Genomic DNA, 10,897 nt, shown 5'->3' with positions numbered 1-10,897 from the left:
TTTCAATCCCAGCGGGCAGCCTTGTGGGGGGTTTGAACAGCCGGTTCTGCTTTTTTAATTCTCCGATAAGCCAGTGTCATGGTTGGCTGTGTGGCAGGCAGGCAAGCAGGGGTGGTGGACCCAAAATGCAGGCACACGATCCTCCATGTCTGCCACCCGTCCATCGTGTATCCGGCAGGAAAAGTACCTCCAGGGCACTCGGGCTCTCCCGAGCCCAGACTTCTCGTTGAGAAAAGGGTGTCAATAGCATTCAGAGACCAGTTGATCAAATCCATAATTCTCTTTTAGGTTTTAGAAACAGACTGTGAGAGAGTGTTCCAGGGAAAAGTAAAAACACGACAAAAGACAAGGACATAAGAAGCTAAGCAGTGAAGATAAGGGAGGGGAGAGGAGAAAAAGTGTGACCGCCTTCGCTGAGAGCCAAACGAGAAATCATGTAAAATAATTATAGCTAGAGTGTTGCTTTACTTTTTTCAAAAATAAGCAATTACTGTAAATATAATTTAGAAGATGACAGTGTCACACTTCTGATTATTCTTTGACTTGAAACAGGCTCATTTTGTGTTTTGATTCATTCAATGTAGAACACACTGGACTATAATATGTTCTGATTTAATGAATTTTTAAGGGTGGGGACAAACCACCCTCATTTGAATAATATTTTAATTCTGGCTAAATTTAACAGTATTACTCCTTTTCTTTCATTTGTTTGAGGAGATAAGATGCAATAAACCCCAGTAAAAACAGTTACACAATATAAAAAGTGGGACTGACTTTTTAAAATATTTAGTGATAGTGTTTGTCTCATGTGCAGAAAATCTGACATAATAAACATAAAAAAATAGACAGTTCATGCTATTGTATGTCTTTATCTTTTTCTTGAAATACCAATTAGCTCCTGTTGTGGGAGGCCTATGCAAAGTTTTGCTCAGATATAAACACATCATCATCAGTTCCCATTTAGTTTCTTTACAGAACAGCTTTGGACACATTTTAACTGCACAAACATTCTGATAATAAAGTGTTCTAAATGATGGATTATATCACTTCCTGGAGTTTATTATTCATTATATGTTTCCATGGTAAGAAAATGATTAATTCGTTGAAACAGGAAGACAATACTTTGATTATGATGATAATTTTTTTATTTGTTTTTCTTTTTTTTTCTTGCAGGAGTTTGGAGTGAGATCAAACTGGAGCAGTCTCCCTCTGAGGTGAAGAGGCCTGGAGAGAGAGTGAAGCTGTCATGCATCATATCTGGTTATGACCTGACAGACTACTATTTGCACTGGATACGACAGAGGCCAGGGAGAGCTCCGGAGTGGATTGGGAGGATGAACACAGGCTCAAACTCTGCTCGCTATGCCAGTTCTTTCCAAAGTCGTTTCATCATGACTGAAGAAGATTCCAGCAGCAAACAGTACCTTGAAATCAACAGCCTGACAGCAGAAGATTCTGCTGTTTACTTCTGTGCCCGACAAAGCACAGTGACAGAAAACAGAAGAACAGCTGTACAAAAACCTCAAATAGTCATCTTTCAGTTCAACATTTTGTAATTTTCACCCTCTTTGGAGCTAAAAGAGGCCACCCAAACACATTAGATATCATTGGAAAAGCCAGGCTGTTCTCTATTGAGAACATCAGGACTTATTAGGTTAGCTGAAATAAGTCAAACGATATAGACAAAAAACAAATATCTATTACAGAGGACATAAATGAATAGGCTGGATGTGAGGATGAGATAGCATGCACGAGATGTTGAGATGATGATGATGATAGAGCAGTTTTACTAACAGAAAGTGATGTTTTTCTTCTTTATCAGTTTTCTTTGAAGAGAACCAGGAGCCAGAATGTCCTTCTAGTGAGTCACACAGATGAACTTTTACAGCTTTTCAATTAACGTACAGTAAAAAAATTAGATACAGAGGGTCAGATGGGGTCTTAGAAAAGGACTGAAGTGGATTCTGACTAAGTTATTAACTAATACTATATTTTGCCAATTTAGCACAGGACCAAAAACTCACAGTGATTGTTGAGTTGTTTGAGCTGCTGTACAACCTCCAACAGTTTTCATCAGTACAAAAAAAAGATGTCCCTACTTTTAGAAAAAGAATGATTTTTATATTAAATACCCTGTGAGAAAACTGACTAGAAAAATATGTATAAGCAGAGATAAAAATCTAACATATCCAGTTTACTACACTGGGAAGAAAGATTAAAAAGAGAAGAAATGAAAGTGTGATTTTTTTTTTTTCTCACAGGAGTTTGGAGTGAGATCAAGCTGGAGCAGTCTTCTTCTGTAATAAAAAGACCTGGAGAGAAAAAGAGTGAAAATGTCATGTATGCTGTCTGGTTATAGCCCAGCAAGTTATACTATTGGCTGGATACGACAGAGACCAGGGAGAGCTCTTGGGTGGATTGGGTGGATGAATACAGGCTCAAAACTCTGCTAGCTATAGCAGTCCTTTTCAAAGCTGACTTATCATGACTGCTTTGAACACTCCAGCAGAAGTCAGTATCTTGAGATTAAGAGCCTGACAGCAGAATTGATTTCCATATTAAGCTCTTGGAACAAACTGCCGGCCCATAATCTACTTTGTCACTTCAGAAGAGGACTGAAAACTGACTTGCTGTACAATAACCCCAACACCTTGTTATAGAGATTTATTAAAATCCATATTTTTTTCTGTACTTCTGATGCTTAGGTTGGATGGAGCTTTTAGTGGATTCACACTCCTAAAAACAAAAGAAATACTGAATAGTTGAAGGTGAAGATTGAAATTAAATTTGTTTCCACAGGTCTGTACAGTCCAGCAATATCACTCTATTGTGTATTACTGTGCCAAATATACTGTTGAAGAAAGTAAGACTATAAAATATTTAAAAATAACCTCCAGGTGGCAGTAAAACATGCAAACTGAGGAGAAAGTAAAGCATGACATGCATGTCAATATGCAGAAATGTTCATCTGTGCAGCTGCTCTTCTGTTTTTTTCACTTCCTCTTCTCAAGGCTATAAATAAGTTGTTGTTTTTCTTACAACAACAATACTTCTTCTTACTTACTTCTTACTCTTCAATACTCCTTCACATTTTTATTCTAATCTGTATTTCTTATTGAGTGAGTGTCTGGCTTGTTAGCAGCTAAATGTCACCACCTGCTGTAATTACTACCTGGGCTTTGTTTAGATGATGGTATACTGCATTTTTAGTGCTTTAACAATGAAAAGCAACACATACAAATTGTATCTGAAAATGAATGTATGCTAAGTGTGAGTGAATCGAGACAGTATTTCTTTGATGAAGAGGTGGAGTACTGATGTCTTCAGTCTCTTCATATGTATTGCAGAACAGGTCAGCTGAGAGAGGCTCATGGACTCATTCAGATAAACACACACAAAGACAAATACTGGATCACCCATGTTTATGGTTAGTTTTTATTTTTTTGTTCTATGTTGTCTTAATATGACCCCAACAGAGCTTTCACAACCAGCCCTCTTTTTTTAGCAGCAGAACTTTGATGGTTTATTTCTATGAAATATGCTTTTCTGTTTACGGGTGTAAAGTGTGAACAGTTGACACAGTCAGCCTCTGAGACTCCAGAGCTTTGTTAACATCTGACCATCAACTGTCAGGTCACTTATTCTGTTAGCACCTACTGGACAGCTTGGATCAGACAGCTTGCAGGGAAAGGACTGGAGTGGATTGGAAGTGCAGGTGTTGGATGGGCCGCATACAAAGATCCATTAAAGAACAAGTTCAGCAACCTAAAGACACTGCTGTGTATTACTGTGCCAGAGAAACACAATAGCACCAAACAGCTGTAGACCAACCAAAGAATAAGTTGTCAGACCCAAAAGGATATTAAAAGGTTTCCATGATTTAAAAACAAAAATAAGTACAAAAAGAGCAACTTTCTTTACTCTCAAAATATTTATGTAAATTTCTTAATTGCATCTTCACCTAATGAAAAAAATAAATAACATGACACAAATTATTGCTTCTTCATATTTAAGTGCATTTTGGTTCCTCACGAAAAGAAATGTGTCTTTTTTTACCAGTTGCAAAAAGTCAAAGGTACACATGGATTTTTTTACATAACATGTTATTGATGCACAAAAATGGGGAAAGTTGTTTAATTATTTTTCAAAATAAAATTAAATAAACCATTTTGTGACTGCACTTACTGCCACAAAGATTCATCATTTTTAAAAAAGCCTTTCAACAATTAAGATTAGTGCATACATATATGTAAAAGAGACCTAAGTAAATATATTACATTTTCTGAGCAGCTATTTTTCTCTGTAAGACATACCCTGTAAACAGGGTATGTCTGCAAACATGTTTAAGTGTATTTCCATGACGGTACAGAAAATAAATAAGCAAGTAAAGCAATGTATGAATCAATAAATGTCATGGTTTAAAGCTTCTGCAGAATCAGTCTTTAATATCTGAAACAAAGTGAATCACTTCTGGTGCACAAATAAGGATATAAATACATCTTATTTGTTTAATAACATGAACATACAATGATGGTCAACAGCCTCTTTAATGAGTCAGAGTGAGGTCAACAAAGATGCTTTGTATGTTTGATTTTATGCAAACTTGGCTTCCTTGCTCCTCAGCCATAAAACTCTGCACAGTTTCTTTGCGTGGAGATACCAGAATATCAGTCTCAGCCTAAATCATGTTTTCTGTAGCTCTGCTGCTGCTGTTGTTAGCTGGATCACGTGAGTCTCTCTGGATTTCTCACAATCACTAGTTTAGTTTTGTCAGCACAGTTTGATCATTTATTATGAAATATACTTTTCTGTTAACAGGTGTAAATTCTGAAACATTGACACAGCCAGCCTCCATGATTGTACGGCCAGGGGAACACCTGACCATCACCTGTCAGGTTTCTTATTCTCTCAGCAGCTATCCAACAGCTTGGATCAGACAGCCTGCAGGAAAAGGACTGGAGTGGATTGGAAGGGCAGGAGATGGATGGACAACATACTACAAAGATTCACTAAAAAACAAGTTCAGTATCAGCTTTGAATCTTCCAGCAAAACAGTCACTCTCAAGGGGATGAATGTGCAGCCTGAAGACACTGCTGTGTATTACTGTGCCAGAGAGTCACAGTAACATGAAGCATCAGTAGGCCTGAACAAAAACTTCACAGTGCCTGAACATTAGTAAAGAAACCAGAGGAGGAGCTCTCAGACCATTAAAGATATAAAGAGACTGCTCATTCTAACAATATTACAATGTTCATGTGAATCACTTACTTCATAAGAAATAAATAATTTAATATTATTATTTTTTCACAGTATATCTGAACACTGAACAATAAGAAAATATTGGTTAATATTTTGTTATTGTTGAAAGAAAAACAAACAACAAATAATTTACATGCAAACAATTGTAACAAATTGACCTAAGATAATATGATAACATTACACAAAACAAGTACAAAAAGTAAAACAATAGCTAAATCAATAAATTTTGCAAATTAAATATTCTGTGCCCACCTGTATCTAAACGTGAATTGAATTACTGTTTTATTAAAGAAAAGAACAAATTATTTAAAAACCCTCTATTAAAGCATGATAGAGAATCAATTTGTCATAATCTACACCCCACATTAACTATAGTATATCTTAGACAGATGGGTCATGGACAGATGCCACAGAGCTATACTGGTTTATAATGGTTTAAAACAAAAATTTAAAATTTCTTCTATTTTAGACTGTCTCAGAGATGTCATCTACTAGACACTGTGAGTTTTACACATACTTTTCTTGAACTGAATATCTAACAAATAAGAAATCATATTGTTCAGTCATACAAATCTAATGATTACTACAATCCCCTCCCTTCTGCTATGAATAAAAAATCTTTCTCACATTCACACTGATTCCAGAGTTTTACTAAATTCCTTTATGTTCTAGGATTGATTTTAACGTTTTATTTATCATTTATAAAGCAAATTTTGTTCTGGCACCAAGCATCATAGCATAAGTGATAATCCTGATATGAGCCTTAGAACCTCATCTCTCATCATGTTTAAAGTAGTTGTGACAGCGTTAACGCGAACTGACCCGCATTAACCCGTCAAAACTGGCATATCCCCGTTAACGAGTTAACACAGATTAGCCCTTGTGAGGGGTTGTTTGGCATTAACGCGTTAATGCAGCTTAAGCGCGTTAACGCCACCACAGCTAACACGATTAACAATTAACCCATCTGGAGCGCAGACTGACTGAAAATCCCTGGAATGTCTCTGTCAACGCATTTCGGGCAGTTTGTCCATTCTGCGCTCCAGACGGGTTGAGTGGGTTTAATCGCGTTAATTGTGATGACCGCGTAATCCGTTAACGCTGACAGCACTAGTTTAAAGTGTTTGAATCCTGCCATTGGGACAATAATTTTGCTATGCACTCATGTGGCAGTAAGATTTTTCGATGAGTCTAATTTCTTTCTGCCATCATCTCCAAAGAACCTCCTCTTTCACCCTCTTTGACATAAACTGCTGAACTATAATGGATCAGGGTTTGCTTATGTGCTGCTAGGCTTTTTTTGTTTTTTTGTTTTGTTTTGTTTTGTTTTGTTTGTTTGTTTGTTTGTTTTGTTTTGTTTTGTTTTGTTTTGTTTTGTTTGTTTTGGTGGGGGTGGGGGGGATTATTTCACAAAAACAATGGGAAGGTTGCAGATTAAGCCATCATCCTTTCAACAGGAGAACTGCAAAACTGATTTATCTGAAACATTATTCAGACTGTAAAGATAAAGCTAGATCAGTTTATGACACTTCTGGTTTTTTTTTCTTTTTTAGGTCAGTGTATTTTTGATTATTGTGTTTGTTTTCTGAGTCAAAATTGTTGTGGTTGAACAAGCTTCTTTGGAGTGAGTTTCAGAGGTTAGTCTTAAAGTAGTTGCCCATGATAGGTTTGTCTACCACAGACCTATTGCTGGAACAATCAGAGACAATTCTACTACAATGGCAAAAGCATTAGACACCAGGCAGAACTCTTTGTGTGATCTCGTGCACGAGGGAGATGCCTGAGATGAGCGCTGTTCCTGCCCCTCAACCCCAGTCACTCTCAGTTAACTCCCCCGTAGCACTGCTCTTTATTGTGGTTACATGAATGTACATAGGTTCATTAACATATGACATCTTACACAAGCATATATGTGATCAACAAGTACTGTCTGTGTGCACGTGTAGGTATGCGCGTGTGTGTGTCAAGATATGGCCCTGTGAACGCCTCCTTAAAAAGCCAGTACCAGGAGTCCCGTGGTCCACCTAAACAAAGGGCTCTTATACTAAAACAGATACAGAGTAGGCATCCTCCCATAGTATAAATCAGAGAGAGAAGCTACAACCTCTCTCATGACCTTAGGATGTGTGTGTATGCCAGAACACGCTGGAAGGAACACAGAGTCTTTGCAGACTACTAAGGATCAGACGTCTATCACTATACAATTGATTATATACCTCTAAGCATATAGGAGTATATGTTTCTAAGCATAAATGACAATCCAACAATATAAACCTGACAGCCCTGTTATGCTCATTTATTATTCCTGGATGAACATTCCCAAAACAGTGTATGTTACCATTGTTACTTTTATTTCCAATTACTTAGGCACTACCCCTGAAAATAGAAACTACTTTTGCAAAACACTACAAAGCCTCCCAGCGTCTCTTCTTCCTCAGAAGACTCAGAGACTTCCATCTGCCACTGCACCTGCGTCCTGACGGGAAACATCTGCATCTGGTTTGAGAACAGCACCAAGCAGGACAGATGAGATCTGCAAAGAGCAGTGCGCTCAGCAGAACGCATCATTCATTCAGAGCTTCCTGACCTGCTGTCCATCTACTCCAAGCGGTGCAAGACCAAAGCCAGGAAGATTATGATGGACCTCTCCCATCCTAACAATGGACTCTTCTCACTGTTGAGGTCTGGCAGCTATGGCAGTTCTTTTCAACATCATTTCATCATCACTGAAGAGGACTCCAACAGCAGATAGTACCTTGAGATCTGTCCAGATTCTGGATTCACATTCAGCAGCTACTTAGTGGAATGGGTCAGACAGGCTCCTGGAAAAGGACTGAAATTGTTTGCTACTATCGATGTTGCTAGCAAATACGATTCACAGTCAGTTCAAGGCCTTTTTAGCATCTCCAGAGACAACAACACAGAGCAGGTGTATCTGAACATGAACACTCTGAAGAATGAAGATCCTGCTGTTTATTATTGTGCTTGACACAGAGTTTTCAGTGCTGATAAGTCTGTCACTATGTAAACATTTATAAACAGCACATGTAGGGCCTTTGGGTACAGCTGTGTCACTGAGCTGCAGGGAAGGCATTCCTCCTCCTCTGTTCCCTTCTGGCCACCTGTGCCTCAATTTTATTCCACAACTTAGACATCCACATTACTAATTCTCTCATAATACATACATATAGGGCCTTGGGGGTGGGGAAAAGGTCCACTTGGGAAAATAATTCTGTTGGTCATTTTTCTTGGCCTTGAGACAATAATTCTGATTGCGACAGTGCTGGACAGGACAGGCAAAAAAAAAGAGATGCAAAGGTATGGTGTGGTATCAGAAGATCTTTTCTGTAACTATTATTTGTTACTATGATGAAATGTGAGGTTGTGTTTTCTAATTTGAACAACAACAAAAAAAAAAGCAGAGAGATTGAGAATCCTGAGAGTGGTGATGAAGATGAGATCTTGAACAAATTATGTGAATTAACTTTCTAGTCCTTTGTTTTTATTTTGGTTTTTAAACGGTTCTCTGGGTCAAAACTGATGTCAAGGTCAGAGGAAAATAGCCAGACTGCTTGGAGCTGATAGGAAGGCAACAGTAACTCAATCAACCTATCAACATGTCTTTAATGCATCACCATGAACACATGAAATATGAGCTTATTGATCAAGAGTTTTATTTCTGTATATACAAATTACATACTGAGGAGAACTAATGCTTTATAAATGATGAATTAAACCTTTTACCTACCATACTAGTAATACCTTACTAATTAAAGATCGAGGATCAGGATGTTGCTCTATCATTTCTCAAGGGTTTCTAAGAATATAACAACATCTGAAGTCAATGTACCGTAAACTTCTGTTATCAGTTAGAGTCTGGAGGTTTTGAGTTTCTTGGTGCACAGCTGGGGCCAAGTAAAACTGCACATGTAAACTTTTTCCACAAAACAAGATACTCATTTGTCTATGCAAAGTTTTCCTCCCTTATAAACAACATGACCAATTGTCATTTAGTTTGTTATAGAAATTCTTGGACATATTTTTAACCATACCAAGACTCTGATTATAAAGTGCTGGAAAACATGGAGTATAGGGTTTCCTGGAGTTTGTTATTCATTGTTTGTTTCCATGGTGAGTGAAATAGTTCCTCATACAAAAGAAAAAAATAATAATAGTAAATAATCAAAATGTATTATTATTTTGTTTTGTTTGTTTTTTTTGTGCAGGAGTTTGGAGTGAGATCAAACTGGAGCAGTCTACTTCTGAGGTGAAGAGACCTGGAGAGAGAGTGAAGATGTCATGCATCATATCTGGCTATACCCTGAGAGACTACTATATCAGCTGGATACGACAGAGGCCGGGGAGAACTCTGGAGTGGATTGGAAGGATGGACACAGGCTCAAACTCTGCTCACTATGCCAGTACTTTCCGAAGCCGTTTTATCATTACTGAAGAAAACTCCGGCAGCAGACAGTACCTTGAGATCAGGAGTCTGACAGCAGAAGATTCTGCCGTTTACTTCTGTGCCCGACAAAGCACAGTGACAGAAAACAGAGGAAGAGCTGTACAAAAACCCCAACTACTAAAGGGATCTCACTGACTTATGGTTTTTCTCTTCACCTGAAAAGTGACCTTGTTGTATACAAGTCACAGAAATTTTACTGTAAAACAGATGAGAAAATATCTATTACTCATCATTTCAATATTATATAATGATGCTAAATTAACACTGTAAAAAGCACACTTGAATATAGTCTGGGAAGATTAGCAATTTACTCTATACTCCATATTTTCCATATTGAATTTTGAATATGTGAGATTCACATACAGTGAATCACTAGATACACTGGATCAGACAGGATCTTGGAAAAGCGGTGGAAGGGATTCTGACTACATTACTATCACATAATGTACTAGCACATAATATACTATGACAAATCAGGACAGGAATGGAGATCCACAGTGGCTGTTGAGTTGTTTGAGTTGATCTACAAACTCAACTACAAACTATGCTACAGTAAAAATTATACTACCCCAAAATACCTACTTCCATCTGATTTTGTCACAAAAACTGAAGTGGACTCAAGAGCACAACTCAGAAGAATAAAGGCCCTGTGTGTTTAAAGTGATCACCAGCTATGTGCTACATGCAAAGTGCAGGCGGGGATTGGCTCCAGGGGTCAGCGAGAACAGGCATCCAAAACCACACTCCAGTAAGGGATTCCAGGGAAGGTCTGTACGAAAGGAAACAGTGAGCACAGTGAGCAAAAACACAAGCAAAGGAGCCAGCAGCCATATTTCTGGGGCTTAGACAGATCTGAAAGATTGAAACTATCCGGTGAGTGATAGGTCTCTAGGTGAAAATGCCTTGTTGATGCTGGATGTTAGAGCCCATCACCAAATGGAGCTGATAGAAGTGCAACATAGTTTGGTTGTAATCACTCATCACAGCACCTCTGATGGCACAAGATATCAGCCTGTAAGCAGATGGGTAATAGTAGAAGACCACACCAAGTGCCATTCCAGCTAAAAACAAGAAGCTAAGGCTACACACAGGACACAGGCTCACCAAACTGGACAACAGTTCAAATCAATGAAATGTTATTTATTTACTTTATATAATCCGTTTATGAATCA

General features: G+C 37.9%; 2 gene segments (V, D, J or C); both read left to right on the top strand.

The window, feature by feature from the left end:
- The first annotated feature begins 983 nt into the window (after positions 1 to 983).
- LOC120439877 lies at positions 984 to 2,088 on the top strand. The segment is given in 2 exon segments: positions 984 to 1,082; positions 1,174 to 2,088. Coding segments are annotated over 2 exon segments (435 nt in total).
- Positions 2,089 to 9,284: 7,196 nt separating this feature from the next.
- On the top strand, positions 9,285 to 9,996 carry LOC116325238. The segment is given in 2 exon segments: positions 9,285 to 9,391; positions 9,487 to 9,996. Coding segments are annotated over 2 exon segments (423 nt in total).
- Positions 9,997 to 10,897: the final 901 nt, after the last annotated feature.

Source organism: Oreochromis aureus, linkage group 4 (assembly GCF_013358895.1).
Source record: "Oreochromis aureus strain Israel breed Guangdong linkage group 4, ZZ_aureus, whole genome shotgun sequence".
Taxonomy (NCBI): Eukaryota; Metazoa; Chordata; class Actinopteri; order Cichliformes; family Cichlidae; genus Oreochromis; species Oreochromis aureus.
Note: the sequence above shows the minus strand (reverse complement) of the source record. Positions and strands in the feature narration are given on the sequence as shown.